Raw genomic sequence first — 21,681 nt, 5'->3', positions numbered from 1 at the left:
TCAGGTGGTCCAAGTAAACCTGACATTGACCCTGAGAAACCTAGATAAATGGTCAGGGCCTTCAAGTGTGTTTTGGAATTCAGTTGATATGTGCTGAGTGAAGGATGATTAGTTTCCTCCTGTCTGAAAAAGACATGCTGTTTTATCAAGGGCCCAGTTTCTGGAGGCGTGTGTAAGGAGCAGCGGGGATGAGAGTGACCGTGGCCCCAGCAGGCAGGTCCACCTTGGGAGGTCGGGGAGCACGGCACAGCCAAGCCCTTGGGGCTAACGCGGCTTTCTAAAACGAGCAATCCGGAGGCTGTTACAGACTCACTCTGAAGGATAACATTCATCAAGTTTTAATTTATTCTAGGGATTAAATTGGATGGCTATTAATCAGTCATTTAAAATGTATTATATTTGTTTAACCCTGAAGTTTTAGGTGTTTTCCTCCTAGTATGTTGCATATGTTTCTAACATGTAGTGCATTTCTTTAGGAGCTGTGAACATTGGCTTGATATTGTGATCCCAGGAGCCATCCTTTTATTGAAACATTTCTGGATATTTTTATTAACCTAGAGATATTTAAGACCTTCTTTTCCCAAAGGCTGAAGGATGTGAATTTCCTATTAAGCATTCAACACTTTGTTATTTTGCTTTCTTAAACTAAGTGAAGTCTTCCCTGTAAGAAACTTGAGACAGGAGTGAATCCTGAAACGCAGGGCTGTTCTTTGTGAGTGTGATGAAATGTTGATTGTTTCTTGTTTACTTTTCTTTAGGGATATCAGGGAATCCCAGGATCACCAGGTGTTCCAGGATCCCCAGGAATACAAGTATGTGATCTGCTTATGCACGTTTTAGAAATAGCATTTCTAGTGAACCAAGAAACCATAATTAACAGAATTTTATTTTGCGGTTAATTTAGGGAGCACGAGGACTACCAGGTTACAAAGGAGAACCAGGGAGAGATGGCGAAAAGGTAAACACACACACACACACACACACACACACACGCACGCACACACGCACGCACGCTTGCACGCATGCGCGCAAATATGTCCAGTTGTTTTAATCACTCAGAGAAGGCAAGGGTGTTACCTATGATGACTCCCATTCAATAGTGTTTACCTTGGTGAATTCCAACATTTGTGGGCTCAGAAATTTGTCAGTGGCCATTGATTAATAAAGGTGTTATTATTAGATGAAAGTGGTTATTACTTGATGACCACTGTCAAATGGCACCGGTATGGGCATAATCCCGGAGCCATGTTCTCTCCTGTGGCTAAGAGCTCTGGGAATTGGTGGGGGAGCTACCCCTTTAGAAGGAAGAGAATTATGTGAATGGAATGTGTCCCCTGTTAGCCACAGATAGCCTGGTATCCATGTGTCCATAATAGATTCCTATCTGCCAGATGGCCTATTGACTTAACTACTCCTAGAGCTTCAGTGGGTATATACAACATATGAAGTGCTGACTTTCCTTTTTCTTTCTCTCTCTCTCTCTCTCTCTTTTTTTTTTTTTTTTTTTTTTACAACTTTGAGATTCACCAATCTTCCTATTGAAGTACATATTCTTTAAATATGTTTAATAAGTTAGTACCTCCCCATGGATCCAGTCAAGGCCTGTTGGCCCTGGTAGCTGGTCCACATCCAAGATGCCCATTTTTATTTGCCCAGATCCCCATATTGACCTGTTAGCTTAATTCCTGAAGCACAATCTTATTTCTAAGTTCTTTGTTTGCTCCTGCTTAAAAGCTGAACTAATTTTCTAACTATAATCCCTGCAAAATTGTTATCTTTTTAAAATAAGGTGTATAACATCTACATGTGAGGAACACTGATGTAGACTATATGCATTATATGTTTGAAAATATTAAAGCAAAGCCATTAGTGACATAGGAGGGAGAAGCGGTTAGAATTGGCTTAGCAAAGTTGCCACATTTTTATGGCTTTGTCTAAAGGAGAAAGTACTCCACCTCTGTAGCTTCCTGGAAGCACCACAGCACAAACAGCGGTGTGCCAGGGCAGGGGTTGGGGGGTTGGGGGGAAGAAAGCAAGAGGCATAGCGCAGTTTCAGGTTACAGGTTGGGCCCTGAATTCAGCCCATTTAACCACCCAGGTGGGAGCCCAAAAGATGGCCCATCTCAAACCAGCCACATAGCCTCCTTTAGTTACTACCCCACTTCTCTTTCCCATCACAGTAGGAGCATGCCTTCGCTCATTCTGTACTTTCTCACTTCCCTTTGTCTCTTTAGCCCATGCCAGTAGGATTTCTATCCCAACCTTCTGCTGCATATTTAGATCACTAATATCTACGATTTTTAAAATCCAGTAGTCATTGTTTTCCAATAATATCTGCTATTTTGTCCTGTGCCTCAGCAGCATTTGACACAATTGACTATTTCCTTCTTCTTGGAATGATTTCTTCTCTTGGTTTCTGGGTCACATGTTCCTATGTTTTTTCTTGCCTTAATTGGATGGTTTTTCACAGTTTAGGTATTATCCATTCTTCCCCTTTCCATTCTCTAAATGTGGGGGTGTTCAGTCCTGTGCCCTTCCTCTCCTTCCTTAGTAGAGTCTATTTTAATATTATTAAATTATTTTAATATTATTAAATATAAACATAGGAATATGAACTTATGTAGCAAATATATAAACAAATTTGTGATAAGCATAGTAATGATTAATATGTTGATATAATTAATGTTATAATTAATATAATAAATAAAATACTATTAAATGAATAAATATACACAGATATGCACTCTCTGTTCTTTTTTTGGGGTGCTCCCATGTTGGGTGCATATATGTTTATAATGTTTATGTCTTCCCTTTTTTTTAAGATTTTATTTATTTATTTTTAGACAGAAGGGAAGAGAGGTAGAGAAACATTAATGTGTGGTTACCTTTCATACGCCACTTACAAGGGACCTGGCCCAGAACTCAAGCATGTGCCCTGACTGGGAATTGAACCAGCAACCCTTTGGTTCACAGGCTGACACTCAGTCCACTGAGCCACACCAGCCAGGGCTGTCTTCTTTTTCTTTTTGCATTTTTTTTATTGTTGTTCAAGTATAGTTGTCTCCATTTTCTTGCCACCAATTTCCCCTATTCCACCTACCCCCACCTCCCACCCTCAATCCTTCCCTCCTTTGGCTTTGTCCATGGGTCCTTTATACATGTTCCTTGACAACTCTTTCCCTACTTCTCCCCTTTATCCCACTCCCTCCTCCCCTCTAGTTACTGTCAGTTCTTTATTTCAATGTCTCTGGTTATATTTTTCTTGTTTGTTTGTTTTGTTGATTAGGTTCCACTTATAGGTGAGATCATATGGTATTTGTCTTTCACCTCCTGGCTTATTTCATTTAGCATAATACTCTCTGGTTCCATCCATGCTGATGCAAAGGGTAGTAGCTCTTTCTTTCTCTCTGGTGCGTAGTATTCCATTGTGTAAATGTACCACAGTTTTTTTATTTACTGTTTGGCACTTCAGTTGTTTCTGCTACTTGGCTATTGTAAATTGTGCTTCTATGAACATTGGGGTGCATATGTTCTTTTGAATTGGTGTTTCAGGATTCTTAGGGTATAATCCTAGCAGTGGAATTGCCAGGTCAAAAGGCAGTTCCATTTTTAGTTTTTTGATGAAATTCCAAAGTTTTCCACAGTGGCTGTATCAGTCTGCATTCCCACCAACAATGTACTAAGGTTCCCTTTTCTCCACAACCTCACCAGCATTTATTGTTTGTTGATTTGTTTATGCTAGCCATTCTGACCGGTGTGAAGTGGTAGTTCATTGTTGTTTTAATTTGCATATCTCTGATGGCTAGTGATAAAATGGAGTAAAAATAGCCTCTTTAACAGATGGTGTTGGGAGATCTGGACAGCTACATTCAAAAAAATGAAACTTGACCACCAAATTACACCATACACAAAAATAAAGTCAGGATGGATAAAAGACTTAAATGTAAGTCATGACACCATAGAAGTACCAGGGGAGAACATAGGCAGGAAAATCTCAGATATTCCATGCACCAATACGTCCCCTAGAGCAAGGGTCATAAAGGAAAGAATAAACAAATGGGACTTCAACAAAACAAGAAGCTTCTGCACGGCTAAAGAAAACATCAGCAAAGTGAAAAGGGAACAAACTGTATGGGAAAATTTAATTGCCAGTGATATCTCGGATAAAGGTTTGATCTCATCAGAGAACTCACACAACTTCACACCAGGAAGAAAAACAATCCAATTACAAAATGGGCAAAGGACTTGAACAGACATTTCTCCAAGGAGAACATACAGAGGGCACATAGACACATGTTCTCTTATAAAATATTTTGCTTTATCAGAATCTGAAGAATTCATGGAATTGTTGTTATACCAGGAATTTTCTGAAAAGCTTTTTCTACTATTTATGGAAAGCATGGTACCATATCTTTCTTCTTTCCTACATCCTTTCTTCATGTTCTCTTTTTCCAAAGTGGCACTAGCTGTGCCCTCCCTAAATATTCTCTGAAATCAGGGTTGAGTGTCCCTCCAATACATATGGTGCTGACCTGTGTGTGCTCAGGATTTCAGTGCTTCTCTGGATACTTTTGCCAAGTCTTGATTGTTTCTGGATCTTTCAACCCTTTGGATTTTTAAGGCTCTATAATAGACTCAGCATCTCAGTTTATTATGAAGAACAAATGATTCCATGTCCTGCCTCATTTATTGGCTGCTATCCCTCTTTCTGTCTTGTTTTACTTTTCTCTGCTGGTATCCTTGGGAAACTTTCAACTTCTATTGAATTTTTACAGAGTGCTTCGCACTTTCTTGGTTCTAAGCTTTCTTTCTCATCTTCACTGTGGGTATACTCTGTCCTATGGTCATTGATAAGCTGCAGCAGTGACCTGGTAGTAGGAACTCTTCTTCTTTTTCCTCGACCCAAGTATCCAGTGGTGATCCCCAAATCCCAGGACATTGCCCATCCTTGTGTCAGGGAGAGGGAACATTATAGTTGATTTGGGGAGTTCCCAGGAAGTCACTATTGCCTGGGCCTGAGTAAGACAGCATTTCTTTTTAACTGAGAGGAGAAATAAACAACCAAAATGTGTAAGGCCTGTGATGTATTGAGTGCTTGAAGGCTTTTACTGCTGTGCATACATTTTTTAGTTTTATTTTTAGACATATTTTGCATCGGTATTATACATATTACTATCATGTGAAATCCTCACAAAAAGAGACGTGTGGTTAGTAGACTTAAGTCATGCTATGTGTATTTTTACATTAATTGTGAAGTAAACCATCCTTATTTTACAGTTTGGAAAACTGAGAATTGAAAAACTTAAATCATTTGTCTAAAGTTACTCAAGCATCAGGGAGTTGAGATAAAAGTTTTGATGTCAGTGTGGCCTTCTTTTCACCATATTTTTCTGCTTTGTCCAGAATATTTTGTAGCAGTGAGATTTGTTCCACTTTCTCACTGTTGCCTACACCATGAGAAGAATCCCTGAATGCCTGCCAAGTAGATAGGAGGAGGAGGAGGGGGCTGGATGAATGAGTTCGGGTTGGGGTGATTGTGCCATGAGACAGGATTCATGGTCTACATCTCTTTTGAGGGAGGCACGATAGCTCATTCTACATCATATATCACTAACTTTTAAGTTGCAAATTATTTGCAGTAAAAGACTTTTTGGGCATGTGTTCCCGTATATATGCATGAATTATAGGCCTATGCTACTGTACATAGCACATGTTCTTTGAAAACAAATACACATATTGAAAAACTTTAAAAGAATGAGATTTTTAAAATACTAGTTTTCATATTCTCTTATTACTGGTATAAATAACCTGGACCTGATTTTAAAAACTATGATTCTAGATCAACTTACGAGATGGATAGCCTGTTCAAAGGTCTATGCATCAGTCATGAAGGTTTTAGAGGCAAGCTATGGCAAATGGAACCATCTTACTGTAAATCTTGGATTCATTTTGATTCTAATCTCTTGTAAACGTGGATGGAACCAATAGTGACTCCTCAGAATACTTGTTTTTTTTAATTGTTATTCTATTACAGTTTTTCCAATTTTTCCCCCTTTGCCCACCTCTGCCCAGCCCATCCCCCACTCCCACCGTCAATCCCCACACCATTGTCCATGTCCATGGGTCATTCCTACATGTTCTTTGACTAGTCCCTTCCCCTTCTTTCTACCATTAACTCCCTTTCCCCTCCTCTCTGGTCTCTGTCAGTCTCTCCCATGTTTCCATGCCTCTGGTTCTATTTTGCTCATTAGTTTATTTTGTTCATTACATTCCTCTTATAAGTGAGAACATACAATATTTGTCGTTCACCACCTGGCTTATTTCACTTAGTATAATATTCTCCAGTTCCATCCATGTTGTCGCAAAAGGTAGGAGTTCCTTTTTTCTGCTGCATAATATTCCATTGTGCAGATATACCACAGTTTTTTGATCCACTCATCTTCTGATGGGTACTTAGGCTGTTTCCAGCACTTGGCTATTGTAAATAGTGCTCTTTTGAACACAGGGGTGCATAAGTTCTTTTGAATTGGTGTTTTGGGACTCTTAGCGTATATTCCCAGCAGTGGAACCTCTGGGTAAAAAGACAGTTCCATTTCTAGTTTCTTGAGCGAATTCCATACTGTTTTCCACAGTGGCTGCACCAGTCTGCACTCCCACCAACAGTGCACTACAGTTCCCTTTTCTCCAAATCCTTGCCAGCACTTGTTGTTTGTTGATTTATTAATGATAGCCATTCTTACAGGTATGAGGTGATATCTCATTGGGTTTTAGTTTGCATCTCACTGATGGCTAGCAATGTTGAGCATCTTTTCATATGCCTATGGACCATCTGTATGTCCTCCTTGGAGAAGTGACTATTCAGATCCTTTGTCTGTTTTTTAATTGGATTGTTTGTCTTTCTGGTGTTGAGTCGTATGAGTTCTTTATATGTTTTGGAGATTAAACCCTTGTCCAATGTATCATTGGCAAATATATTCTGCCATATAGTCAGTTCCCTTTTAATTTTGATGATTTTGTTTTAGCTGTGCGGAAGCTTTTTAATTTGATGTACTCCCATTTGCTTATTTTTCCTTTATTTCTCTTGCCCTCAGAGATATATCAGCAAAAATATTACTATGTGAGATATCTGAAATTTTACTGCCTGTGTTTTCTGCTAGGACTTTTGTGGTATCATGACTTATATTTAAGTCTTTTATCCAGTTTGACTTTATTCTGGTGTATAGTGTGAATTGGTGGTCTAGTTTCTTTTTTTTTTTTTTTTTTTTTTGTATGTACTGGTCCAGTTCTCTCAACACCAGTTACTGAAGAGAATATTTTTACTCCATTGTATGTTCATGCCCCCTTTGTCAAATATTAATTGGACATGAGATTATTTTAGGTCTCTTTATTCTGTTCCATTGATCTATGTGTCTGTTATTTTGCCAATATCAGGCTGTTTTGATTATTGTGGCCTTGTAGTATAGTTTTATATTGAGTATTGTGAGTCCTTCTACTTTATTCATCTTTCTCAAGATTGTTGAAGCTATTTGGGGTCTTTTTTGGTTTTGAAAGAATTTTTGAAATATTCTAAATCAGTAAAATATACCATTGATATTTTAATAGGAATTGCATTGAATTGCTTTGGGTAGTATGGATATTTTAATGATGTTCATTCTTCCAATCCATGAACAGGGTATATGCATTCATTTATTTATATCTTCCCCAATTTCTTTCTTCAGCATTCTATAGTTTTCTGAGTACAAGTCTTTCATCTTCTTGCTTAAATTTACCCCTAGGTACTTTATCTTTCTTTATGCTATAGTAAATGGGATTTTTCCTTAGTTTATCTTTCTGAGAGTTAATTGTATACAAAAAGGCCATCAATTTCTGAATATTGACTTTGTATCCTGCTAATGTGCCTAATTCCCTTACTCGGTTGAGTGGTTTTTTCCAGTGGAGACTATAGGGTTTTCTATGTACAGTACTATCATGTCATCTGCAAATAATGAGTTTTACTTCCTCCTTTCCAATGTGGATGCCTTTTATTTCTTTTTCTTGTCTGATTTCAGCAACTAGAATTTTCAGTATTATGTTGAATAAGAGTGATGAAAATGGACACCCTTGTCTTATTCCTGATCTTAAGGGAAAAACTTTTACTTTTTGCCCATTGAGTATGATCTTGGTAGTAGGTTTCTTGTATGTGGCCTTTATTATGTTGAGGTGCACTCCTGCTATTCCCACTTTGCTGAATGTTTTTATCATAAATGGGTGCTGGATTTTATCAGATGCTTTTTTGGCATCTGTTGATATGATCATGTGGTTTTTGTCCTTCAGTTTGTTTATATGGCATATTACATTTATTGATTTGCAAATATTGTACCATCCTTGCATCCCTGGAATAAATTCCACTTGATCATGGTATATGATATTTTTAATGTATTGTTGGATCCATATTGCCAATATTTTGTTGAGGATTTTGGCATATGTGTTCATCAGAGATATTGGCCTATAATTTTCTTTCTTTCTTGTGTCTTTACCTGGTTTTGGATTTAGGATAATACTGAGCTCGTAAAAAGAGTTTGGGGGTCTTCCCTTTTCTTGAAATTTCTGGAATAGTTTGAGAAGGATAGGAGTTAGTTCTTTTTTGAATGTTTGGTAAAATTTGCCTGTGAAACCATTCAGTCCAGGGCTTTTGTGTGCCAGGAGTGTTTTGATTACTGCTTCAATTTTTCTGGCATATCTGCACCTCCTCCTGCTATGTCTCTTCCTGATGGTAGAGTGGTCTCTCATGTTCTGAGCTTTCTTGTTTACCATTGCCTCAGGCAACCTCCTCTTATGCCCCCCCCCCCACTTTACTCCTCTCCAGTGATCTGATCAGATCTCTCTTTATCAGTCTGCTACGAACCCACCTCTTTAGTGGACAAGATGCCCTGGATGTTGAAGCACCAATAAGTCATTAGAGCTTCTGATGACAATTAAGGGTCAAAAACACATTAAATTTCTCCTCTATTTTGAACTGGTATTAAAGCAACAGTCAGAGGAATCATAACAATTTTATAATAATAAAACCTAATGTTGATATGGAAACTCAAGAGTTAAAGATTTTAATTTTAGTTATAGTTGGTAAGATTAAGTGATTAATGCATGTGGAAAGTTGTTCCAGGAGCTGTAATACATGACCTATGTGACTCCAGGAGGTCTACAAGCAATTCAGCCTTTGTGCCCTATGGGGTCTGCCAGGAGTAGAGTTGGTGTCTGAACCACTGGGTTCCAGGGAGGGAATGTCTGTGATGCGTATAAACAATTGTTAAGCAGTAGATAAAAAAACACTAGAAAAATTGCTGCCAGACCTGCAAGTCTTATCTGATTAACCTTTTCCTAAACCCTTTACCTGTCCTTTTCTTTTTTTCTTTTAAAAAGATTTTATTCATTTATTTTTATAGAGAGGAGAAGAGAGGGAGAGAAGCATTGATGTGTGAGAGAAACATTGATTGGTTGCCATTTGTTCACCCTCAGATGGGGATCTGGCCTGCAACCCAAGCATGTGCCCTGACAGGGAATCAAATCTGCGACCTTTCAGTTTGCAGGCCGGCACTCAATCCACTGAGCCACACCAGCCAGGGCCACCTACCCTTTCCTTTTCCTTATAAAAAGGTTGGCTTCAGAAGAGATGTTCAGATGGTTTTTAGAATACATAACCCGCCATCTCCTCAGATCGCTGGCATCTGAATAAAGTGCCCATAAAGATTCAATCCTTTCTATTTACCAATTCTGGTAGCAACAGGCAGCATGAACGTTGACTTTTCCAAATTACACAGAGAATGGAAGAGGAAATAACAAACAGCTCCACATTTTTGGAAACTGAAAAGATCCAAGGAAGCTGGATCCTAAAATTAGAAGTCTTGTGATTTATATGATAGAGAAGAGACTTCATATCTATATATATGTATATATGTATGTGTGTATGTATATATTCACACACATATGCACACAGACATCCCAAAGACTCAGGAAAGCATAATATTAAGTATTTCTAAAATTCGTGGTAAACTGAAAATAGAAGTAAAAATGGGAGCATGGTTGAATGTCTAATAAGGATGAAATTCCACTATTTCTTCCTCAACTCTTTATAGCCAAGTGAATCTCCCTTCTTCCACCCTGGCAGAAATAGAAAATTTAATACCTGGAAAAGTTAAAACTGAGGGTCTTTAGACTGGGAAGAAAAAGTGGAGTTGTATTAAAACGATGGGATTTAGAGATCATTTACCTATGCTGACTTCCCCTACCTGGCTTCCAGAATGCTGCCAGCCAGTCCTGTATGCCAAAGTTGTAGAAGATTCTTCTATGAAGAATCCACTGACGTACAGTGCTGTCCAATGAAATGACCCAACCAGACCACATTATAGTGAAGCTCAGTCCACGAACAGTACTGCACTGAGAGCTTACCTTCAGCTTCCATATTAGCTGACCACCAGGAACCACAAAATATCTTAAGAAAGCTAAAGATCAACAAAAAGTCTAAGAAAAAACTGACATGAGACATGGAGAAAGGGACTTACAAAAGCTGTCATTAGTGCCCTCAGAGAGACTCTGAGGCAACCTGATAAGCTCTTGCTTCAGCTGTGTTCCTCAGTGTTGAGTGATGGGTCAGCAGGGCCAACCTGTAGCCCATGACCCCCTTGTAGACCACATTCTAGATCCTTGGTGTCAACAATCCCTGCACAAACCACCCCAGCCCCATTCCCAGGATCTGCAGGCTTCTTCCTGTCTCTGTCCTTCTGAGGGCCTTCCAACACACTTGTGTCTATCCTATGCTTAGAGGTAGCTGACGGAAGGTTGTTTATGTTTAGTATGGATGGACCTTGGTGAGTGTTTGGGGCTCCTGATGAGACTCCCCTAAGCCCCCAAGTGCTTTCCTTTTCTGAACATAAATAAAACCTTGGTAAATGAACATTAATCTTTCATAGAGACAGGGTTTTAATGTAGATATATACTCTTAACTGTTCACAGATTTATTTTCAATGTATTTAGAAAACGGTAAGGTTGAAACACATATGATATTTTCAGGCTGAAATGGGTTTTTTAAAAAAATTAATTTCAGTTTTATTTTCAGGGTGACCGTGGATTTCCTGGATTTTCTGGGCTTCATGGAATGCCAGGATTAAAGGTTGAAGCAGTTGGTCTTTTTAAACTCAGCAATGCCCTATAGTATTTCAAATGTCAAACTTTATATTACCAATGTGTTATAAATAAGTAAATAAATGCTTACATATAAAGTATGTCAAAGTAAATGATAAGGTTAAGACTAATATCATAGCTCACATAAAGCTTTATCAAATTTCTTTAAAATTTCCAGTCATAAATATTAAAGTAGTTAAAAATTGATGAGTAAGTTTTATTATATAGAAATTCTCTTAACTATAAGTCTTATACTATAGACCATGTAATAGTACCAACTGTCCTTATTTTTCCTTGTTTTTCTTTATAAAGCCTGGAACATAGGACTTTTGTAAACAATTTATTCTATTTCTCTTTTATTTTGATGTTGGTATATTAAATTCTTTTGTTTATAATTTATATTTGTATTCTAGGGTGAAATGGGCCCCAAAGGGGATAAAGGATCACCTGGATTTTATGGCAAGAAGGGAAGTATGGATTATAAAACAAAATATCCATATTGAACTTTCAATATAATAGAAATAGAAAATTAACATTTTAGTCCCAACCTACCATAGTGGCAATTTGTTTTATTCACATTTCTCAAGGATTTATTTTAAAAAATGAAAAATAACTGATGGCTCTTACACATGGTATTCCATAAGAATATGTTATATTATTGATCTTTTTGAACTTTTATAATAATTACAGTGATAGCTGCTTAACAGCATGTCTATTGAGAATGTTATAGACCTTCCTATTTCTTCACATTGAAGGAAGATTATATTCTATGTATATTTAAAATATTCATTACCTTTTAAATTTTTTCAAGATGTTCTTTCTCTGTTTATATGCTTGTAATAATCTGCGTCCATCAATATTTTCAATGCCTTATATTTTGCCCACTGGCCTGGTAAAATAATACTCTGATAATAAGTTGCAAAGCCAACACAAGCTGTAGTTCCATAAATTCTGTCATTACATAATGAGGTTAACTTACTTTCCTATTAAGTTTGAGTTGGAAGTTTAAAAGATTATTGTAAGGATTGTTTTTAAAGTTTTGTGGGGTTTTTTTGTTTTTTGTTTTTTTAAATACAGGGTGCAAAAGGTGAAAAGGGGAATGCTGGTTTTCCTGGCCTTCCTGGACGTGCTGTGAGTGTGATAGAAAAAGTTCTTGCATATTTTGCTTTAAATAAAAATTATCTTATACTATCTTTCTTTAAAAATATTTCAACAATATATTAAAATGCATATATTTATTTTTCAGGGAGAACCAGGACGACATGGAAAGGATGGATTAATGGGTATTCCTGGTTACAAGGTATTTATGAAAAGAACAAGAAAGATTTATGAATTTATGAATGGACATTAGAGAAATGTGTCAGTACTAGACTTCCTTACATATGATGTTGGAATAAAATTAATGAGCTAAAAGTTGTTTTATTGTAACTTAAAAATGATACTAAATGTCTTTTGAATCTACTGTCAGTTCTTATGTGTTAGAAATAAACTCCTAGGGTATTAAAAGGTTGACTTCTTTTAAAAGCCATTCAGATGAGTTTGTTTAGTTGGTTAGGAGCATAAGTTCTTAGCTCTGCCTCCTAATGGGTTAAGGTTTCAGTACGACTGAATGGTTTTCAGTATATTTACCGAGTTATGCAATCACCACTAGAATCTAATTTTAAAAGAAACCTTATACTTATTAGCAGTCAATCCCTATTTCTACCCAAGCCATTATTTCCAGCTTGTGCAAACTCTAATCTACTTTCTGCCTCTCTGTATTTGCCTACTGTGAACATTTCATATAAAAGAGATCATAGTATATGTGGTCTTTCATGCCTAATCTCTTTCACTTACCACAATGTTTTCCAGATTCATCTATGTCTTGGCCTGTACTAGTGCTTTATTCCTTTTTATTGCTGATCATGTTTCATTGTATGACTATGTCACATTATATTTATTCATTCATCAGTTGATAGGCATTTGGCCTATTTATATTATTTGGTTATTGTGCATAGTGCTGTTATGAAGATTTGTGTACAAGTTTTTGTGAGGATGTATGTTTTCATTTCTGTTGGGTATGTTTCTAGTAGTGGAATTGCTGTAACCTATGACTATATTTAAGATTTTGAGATCGATTTACTCTTGGTACTTACTTTCATGATAGGTTCCTGTGACTCTTCATATTTAACCTTAGTTATGGCTCCGATTTACCAACTAGTGTGGATCTCCTAAAAACAATTAAGTTTATTCTTTCTCATTTGTTTATAATATTTTTATTGGAATAATTTGTGATTAAAAAAGCTTATTTATTTACTTTTTTAAGAAACTTTTATTATTTTTTTAGAGCAGTTCCCAAATACACTCCATTCCCCCACTATCAATTTTTCACACCAGAGTGGTACATTTGGTACAATTGAACCTACTCTGACACACAATTATTACTCAAAGTCTATAGTTTATTTACAATAGATTTCACTTTTGATATTCTAAAGCATCAAACATGATACTTTCACTGCCATAAAATTTTTCTGTGCTCTGCCTGTTCATCCCTCCCTGCCTTCAATGTCCGGCAACCACTGACTGATCTTTTTTCTGTAGTTGTGCCTTTCCAGAATGTCAATAGTTAGAATCATACAGATTGCCACCTTTTCAGATTGGCCTCTTTCCCTTAGTGACATGCATTTAAGGGTCCTCCATGTCTTTTCATGGCTTGGTAACTCGTTTCTTGTTAGCACTGAGTTACATTACTTTGTCTGAATATTCTGTAGTTTATACTTCTTTTTTTGGGAATCTTTGCATATTGAATCGTACCTAATTTTTCTCTGACCTTTTAAAAACCTTTTATCTCCACCCCCCTTCAATTTTTATTTTGAAAATCCATACAGATGGTTGAATTACATAAATATATGGATATTTATTTCTATAATATATTTTAACCACTGAGAAGTAAATTAGACACACTGTATTTCTCTCCTAAATACTTAACTCTTTATCTTCTAAGAATTCTTTAAATTCCTAAATTCCATTATGACACCAAAAGATTTAATATCAATACGATATTTTCTAATATTGAGACCATATTCAAATGTTTCCTGTGGTCCCCAAAATGTCCTAAATAGCTGTTTTCTTTATATGTGCATATACTCAAGATTTGTACATTTTATTTATCATTTTTCAGTGAGGGTTTTCCAGAGAAACAAGCCAATAGATTGTGTGATATGTATGTGTATTTTGCATATATATATACATATAGATTGATAGATAGATAAAGAGAGACAGAGAGACAGAGACATTGAGATTGATTGTTTCATTTTAAGGAATTGGCTCACACCGTTATGGAAGCTGGTAAGTCTAAAATATGTAGGGCAGGCTGGCAGTCAGGAGATGCAAAGCAGAATTGATGTTACAGATCCAGCCCAAAGGCAATCTGAAGACAAAATTCTTTCTCTCTCAGGGATACCTCAGTCATGTTTTTCTTAAGTCCTTCAACCCTTGAATTAGCCCCACCCATATTTTGAAGGGTAATCTGTTTTACCCAAAACTTACTGATTTAAACATTAATCATGTCCTTTAAAAACTCCTTCAGAGCACTGTCTAGATTGATGTTTAATCAAATATCTGGGTATTGTTGCCAAGTCACATAAAATTAACATGTAACCTTATTTTTTAACACATAAAATTAACTATCACAGATGGCAAAGCTCTTTACTCTTTTAATCTAAAGGTGACCCTTTTCCCCCCTTTTCATTTTTCCTGACACTAACATGACATTTTCCAGTATAAGCTCACATAATTTGTATTATTAGTTAATATTTTTCTATCAATAGTAAAGGAGTTTTCTGATTGTTTTCTTATGATTTCATTCAGGATAAACATTTTGGCAAGAATACAATATAAGTGATTTTTTTATGCTTTCTATTATGTTCCATTAGGAGGCACATGATATCTGTCTCTTCTTGGTAATACTAAATTTGATCATGTGGTTAAGAAAGTGGAAATAACTGTGTGCGTGGGCATATGTATGTGTTTGTGTTTATTTTTGTCATGGTATATCTAATTTATTTAGGTCTTATTTAAATGTCTCTAAAAAGTATAATAATTTCCTTTATAAAAATGTAGCACATATTTTGTTAGTTTTCTCAGCTATGTAATACTGTTGATGCTATTGTAAATAGTATCATTTTTAAAGCTTGATTGAAGTATAAATAAAATTCACTCATTTTGTGCAACCACCAAATTCAAGTTTTAGAATTTTTATAATCCCAAAGAGTTCTCTTATTCTGCTTGGCAGTTAATTACTAATCCTACCCCTTGACACTAGGGAACTACTGCTCTGCTTTCAGTCACTATACCACTCTTATAATGTCAATTAAATGTAATCATGTATATTTAGTCATATGGATATATGATAGTTATTTTCATTCATCAGTTGATGAGCATTTGACTTGTTTCCTATGTTTGATATTTATGAATAATGATATGAATATTTATATGGACATCTCAGTTAGATATGTTTTAATTTCTCTTGGGTAGATACCTAGAATTGCTGAGCTGTATGAAGAGTGTATATTTAACTTCTTAAAAAACTACTTATTTTCCAAAGTGGTTGCATATTTTTCTATCTCCATTAGCAATGTATAGAAATTCCAGTTTGACCAAACCCAGCCAACACTTAGTATTATCACCCTTTTTATATTTTAGCCATTTTAGTTGGTAGGTACTAGTATCTCATTGTGGTTTTAGTTTGCATTTCCCTGATGACTAATGGTGTTGACATCTTTTTATGGCCTTATCCATTTGTAAATCTTTTGTGAAGTCGTCTATTCAAACATTTGACCAACTAAAAAATTTTGAGTTGTAAGAGTTCTCAATATGTTTGGATATAACTTCTTTATCAGATATATGCTTGCAAATATTCTCTCCCAGTCTTTGGATTGCCTTTTCATTTCTTTTCTTTTCTTTTACTATTAATTAATTCAAGGTTTTATTTGAATTTTGCCAGTTTTCCCACTAATGTCCCTTTCGCAGGACCCAAATACAGAATCCTGTAGTGTACTCTAGTTGCCATGTCGCTGCAGTCTCCTCCAACCTGTATAGTTTCTTACTCTTTCTGTGCCTTTACTCTTCAAAAATGTCAAGGTCTTTTCTTTTTTTAAGCATATTTTATTGATTATGCTATTACAGTTATCCATATTTTTCTCTCCTTTATCCCCCTCTGCCCTGCATCCCCTTAGTTCATGTCCATGGGTCGTATATCTAAGTTCTTTGGCTTCTCCATTTCCTACACTATTATTAACCTCCTCCTGCCTATTTTGTACCTGCCAATTATGCTTCTTATTCCCTGTACCTTTTCCTCTGTTCTCGCCCCACCCTAGCCCCACAGATAACCCTCTATGTGATCTCCATTTTTGTGATTCTATTCCCATTCTAGTTGTTTCCTTATTTTGTTTTTGTTTTTTAGGTTCAGTTGTTGATAGTTGTGAGTTTGTTGTCATTTTACTGTTCATAGTTTTGATCGTCTACTCTTTCTTAAATAAGTCCGTTAACATTTCATATACCAAGGGCTTGGTGATGATGAACTCCTTTAACTTGACGTTATCTGGGAAGCACTTTATCTGCCCTTCCATTCTAAATGATAGCTTTGCTGGATAGAGTAATCTTGGATGTAGGTCCTTGCCTTTCATGACTTTGAATACCTCTTTCCAGCCCTTTCTTGCCTGAAAGGTTTCTTTTGAGAAATCAGCTCACAGTCCTATGGGAACGCCTTTGTAGATGACTGTCTCCTTTTCTCTTGCTGCTTTTAAGATTCTCTCCTTATCTTTAATCTTGGATAATTTAATTATGATGTGTCTTGGCATGTTCCTCCTTAGGTCCAATTTCTTTGGGATTCCCTGTGCTGCCTGAACTCGTGTGTTTATTTCATTCACCAGATTGGGGAAGTTCTCCTTCATTATTTTTTCAAATAAGTTTTCAAGTTGTTACTATTCCTTTCCCCCTTCAGGCACCCCCATGATTCAGATGTTGAACCATTTAAAGCTCTCCTGGAGGTTCCTAAGCCTCTCCTCATTTTTTTTTTTTGAGTTATCTTTTCTTCATTCTGTTCCAGTTGAATACTTATTTTTTCCTTCTATTCCAAATCATTGATTTGAGTCCTGGTTTCTTTCCCTTCACTGTTGGTTCCCTTTGTACTTTTCTTTATTTCACTTTTCATAGCCTTCACTTTTTCCTCTATTTTGCATCCATACTCAATAATTTCTTTGATTGTTAAGTTTACCAGTGTTTTGAACTGTGCATCTGATATGTTGGCTATCTCCTTGTCACTTAGTTCTTTTTCTGGGGCTTTTATCTGTTCTTTCATTTGAACCATGTTTCTGTCCAGCACACCTGTTACGTTGTAAGGGGTGGAGCCTTAGGTATTCACCAGGGAAGAGCAACCCACTTACCTGCATTGTGGTGCTCTATGTAGGGGAAGAGTCAGAGAGGGAACAATGCCACTTGCTAGGCTCTTGCCCTGCTTTCAGTCCCTTCCTCCTCTGCTACCCACAAGTGAATTGGGTCCTTCTGGTGCCGATTCTCAGTTGAGTGGGCTTGTGCACATTCTAGGACCTTGTGGGCCTCTCCAATGAACTGTCATGTGACGCTGCAAGATTCTCCCACCACTGCAAACTCCCCAGGATTTTACAGCCAGAAGTTTTGAGGCTTTAGTTTCCCATGCTGGAACCCTGGGTTACATAGTCGGTCTTGCTCCTTAGTTGTTCCTCCTGGCTTATCTGCATAGGAATGTGGGACTGCCTGGTCTGCCAGCCACTGCCTCTCCCACTTGGTTCACCATCTTGCTGTGTGTCCTCTCTGCCCTGGCTGCCTGTCTCTACCCCTCCTACCAGTCTGGATCAATGTTTCTTCCCTAACTCCTTGGTTGTTGGACTTCCATACAGTTTGATTTTCTGGCAGTTCTGGTTGTTTTTGTTTTTATTTTTGTTGTTGTCCTTCTTTTGGTTGTGCAAGGAAGCAAAGCAATGTACCTATGCCTCTATCTTGGCCAGAAGTTGCCTTTTCATTTTTTAATGGTATCTTTTGGTAGGAAAACATTTTTAATCTGGATGAAGTCCAATTTCTTAGGGTTTTTTATTAATGCTTTTTGTGTACTATGTAAGAATCTTTACCTAACTTAAAGTCACATGATTTTCTGCTATCTTTTCTTTTTAAACAATTAATTTTCTTAGACACTTATATGTAGAATGTCATATTTTCTAAAATTAATATTATCTTGGGTTACAAATTTAGGTCTATGGTTCATTTTGAGTTAATTTTTAAGTATGTTTGGTATAAAGTAAAAGTCAAGGTTAATTTTTTAATATGGAGATCCAGTTATTCCAGCACCATTTATTAAAAAGACTGTCATTTCCCATTCAATTGTATGATCAGTTTTGCAAAATATAAAGTGATCAATCTCTGTATAGAACTATATTTGGACTCTTGGTTCTGTTTTAATAATCTGTACTTCTGTTCTTCCTCAACAACAGTGTCTTGCTTCCCATAGCTTTAAGATAAATCTTGAAATCAGGTAGTATCAATACTCTAAATTTGTTTTTCTGTTCTTTAAATTGTAGTGGATATTCTATATCCATATAAATCTTACATGAGGTTTAGTATCAGCTTGAAATTTTTACCAAAAAAAAGCCTACTGATGTTTGTTAAATAAACTTTTTAATTTGGAATAATTTTAGATTTACAGAAAAGTTGCAGATACAGTATAGAGAGTTCCCTTATATGGTTTATGCAGTGTTTCTTCATGTTAACCTCTTATGTTACTACGGTACCTTTATCAAAACTAAGAAAGAACTTTTGGCAAATTTCTGTAAACTGAACTCAATACTTTATTTGGGTTTCATTATTTTTTTCACTACCATCCTTTGTCTTTTCCAGGATCTAATCCAGGATATGCCACATTGCATTTATTTGTCTTACTTCCTTAGTCTCTTTTAATCTGTGATAATTTATTATTCTTTTCTTGTTTTTCATGACTTTGACAGTTTTAAGAGCATTGAGCAGGTATTTTGAAGAGTGTCACTTAATTTGGGTTTGTCTGTTTTCCTCATGATTAGACCAGGATTGTGGTCTTTTGGGGGAGGATGGAGAGATAACACAGAGGTGAATTGCCCCTCTCAGCATATCAGAGAGTTATGCTATCCACATGAGTAATCATTGGTTTTATTAACTTTGACCCCTTGGTTTTGGTAATGTCTGTCAGGTTTCTCCACCATAAAGTTACTACATCTTTTCCTTTCCACATTCTCTTTGGAATCAAAGCACTAAGTTGAGCCCCTTCTCAAGATGGGGGAAGGGGTACAGTTAAGCTCCAACTCTTAGAGAAGAAGGTATCTTAATATTTTTCATTTATTTGGGGGAGTTGAGGTAGAAATGATATTGTCTTCTAGTCTTAGAACATGGTACCCTGCTCCACTTATGTAGGTTTTCTTTAACTTATCTCAGCAATATTTCATAGCTTGAAGTATACAGCTCTTGCATACCTTGGGTAAAATTCATATGCAAGAATTTTATTTTATTTTTTCATATGCTTTTGAATAGATTTCTTAAAAATATATTTTTGATTTTTGCTAGTGTATGAAAATAGAAAGTTAGTCTTTGTATATAGATCATATGTCATATACTCTACAATATTGTTAAACTCATTTATTGGCTCATGCAACTTTCTTTATAAATTACATAGGATTTCCTGCATAGATGATAATATTGTCTGCAAAAAGAGTTTTCTACTTCTATACTAATTTATGTGACTTTATTTATTTTAATGCACTGACAAGGCCTCCCAATGCAATATTGAATTTAAGTGGTTAGAGCGTACATTCTTGCCTTACATAAAAAGCCTTCAGTTTTTCATGAGTAAGGGTTTGTTGTTGACTTTATGTAGAAATACTTCATCAGTATGAGGAAATGCTTTCTTACTCATCGTCTCTTTAGAAGGTTACCTCTTTTTAATTCTGATAAGGTGTTGAATTTTGATAAAAACTTTTTCTGTGCTTGAGCTACATGATTTTCCTCCCTTATTTCCTTAAAAGGATTTATAAAATGAATTGATTTTTGTATGTTATACTAACCTTGCATTATTGAGATAAACCCAGTTGGTCATCTTAAATTACTGTTTATTGCCATGAGGGTTATTGGTTAGTAGTTTTCTTGTGATATTTTTGTTTCGCCTTGATATTCAAGTACTAATACTAGCTTCTATTTTCTGAAAGCTTTTATGTGGAATTAGTATCACCTCTTCCTTATTATTTGGTAGAATTCACCAAAGAAGCCATGTGAACCTGGGCTTTGTAGGCATGAGGAAGATTTTAATTACTAATTAATTTTCTTCACTAAACATCAGGATGTTTAGATTTTTTCTTCTTGAGTCAGTTTTGGTCATCTGTGCCTTTTAAGGAATTTGTCCATTGCCTTAAACTTTCAAAGTTGTTGGCATATTTTGCTTATAATGTTGCATAATTCTTGTCCTCTAATTTGGGATTTGTAATAATGATTTATGTTTCATTCTTAATATTATATTTTATAATAATATTTTTTATTGGTAGTTACAACTGAAATCAAACACTGGGGATTTTCCCTCTGGCATCTGGGTCTGATGCTATTTTTTGTTGAGTAGTTCTTTTATAACTTTCTCTTACACAAAAATTGTTCTGTCTAAGCAGTCTAGCTCTCATAGGGTAAATAATAATAAACTTCATTTTCTTAGGAAATTAACCATTCCATCTAGATTTTTCAAGTGATTTATATAATAGTGTGCAAATTCCTTTTATGATTTTAAAAAGTTCTATTTATTTTAGTTATTATTCTCCCTTTGTCATTTACTTACTTTAAATATTTGTGTTTTTACTTCTTTTTGATTGTATGAATCATTTGGATTCTGGATCCTCTATTATGTTGGTTTTTATTCAAAGATACAACATTGTAATATGATTATCGACTTCATTGCTTTTTCTGGCTTTTTAAAAGTTTTATTTATACTAGTTCCTTTCTTCTTTTTTTTCCTACATGTTTCTCCCTAGCCTTTACAATTACAAATTAAATCCATTTTTATTCTCTTGCTGTTTTTTGTTCTGGGTCATTTATAAATATTTTCTGCTTATGTCTTCAATTGTATTCCCTTGACTTTAATGTACAATGTTTTCATTAACATTATTTTTAGGAATCCTGCAATTTTGGTTTTATTTTCAGTTTTAGAGAGTTGTTTAAAAATTTCATTTTTAATTAAAAGTCCTTTAATTTTGATTCTGTTATCAATTTCTGGTTTATTGCACTACATCAGAGAACATTATCTGCTTAATTTCTTTTTTATGAGGTTTATTGAAAATTTTTTTCTTTGACTTATTATATGTTCAATTTTCAGGAATGTTCCCTGTGCGTATCAGAAGGTAATCTATTTTGAGAATGCGAAATTCAATATACATTCGTAAGATTTACTTTATAGAATATCGTGTTTAGATCTTCATATGCACTTTTGGTTTCTTTGCCCTGTCTGGA

General features: G+C 35.6%; 1 protein-coding gene across 1 annotated transcript in view; it reads left to right on the top strand.

Annotated features, from left to right (window-relative positions):
• The window catches only part of COL21A1 (collagen type XXI alpha 1 chain), a 171,550-nt gene that overhangs the window by 102,682 nt on the left and 47,187 nt on the right, over positions 1–21,681 (top strand). Inside the window, exons 11-16 of the mRNA XM_054569504.1 lie at positions 759–812; positions 905–958; positions 11,093–11,146; positions 11,571–11,622; positions 12,233–12,288; positions 12,404–12,457. Of these exons, the coding sequence (XP_054425479.1) occupies positions 759–812; positions 905–958; positions 11,093–11,146; positions 11,571–11,622; positions 12,233–12,288; positions 12,404–12,457 (324 nt within the window). The remainder of the gene's footprint in view (positions 1–758; positions 813–904; positions 959–11,092; positions 11,147–11,570; positions 11,623–12,232; positions 12,289–12,403; positions 12,458–21,681) is intronic.

Source organism: Pteronotus mesoamericanus, unplaced genomic scaffold (assembly GCF_021234165.1).
Source record: "Pteronotus mesoamericanus isolate MK-2021 breed Mesoamerican mustached bat unplaced genomic scaffold, CSHL_Meso_final contig_20, whole genome shotgun sequence".
Taxonomy (NCBI): Eukaryota; Metazoa; Chordata; class Mammalia; order Chiroptera; family Mormoopidae; genus Pteronotus; species Pteronotus mesoamericanus.
This window is presented reverse-complemented; position numbering and strand designations above follow the sequence as displayed.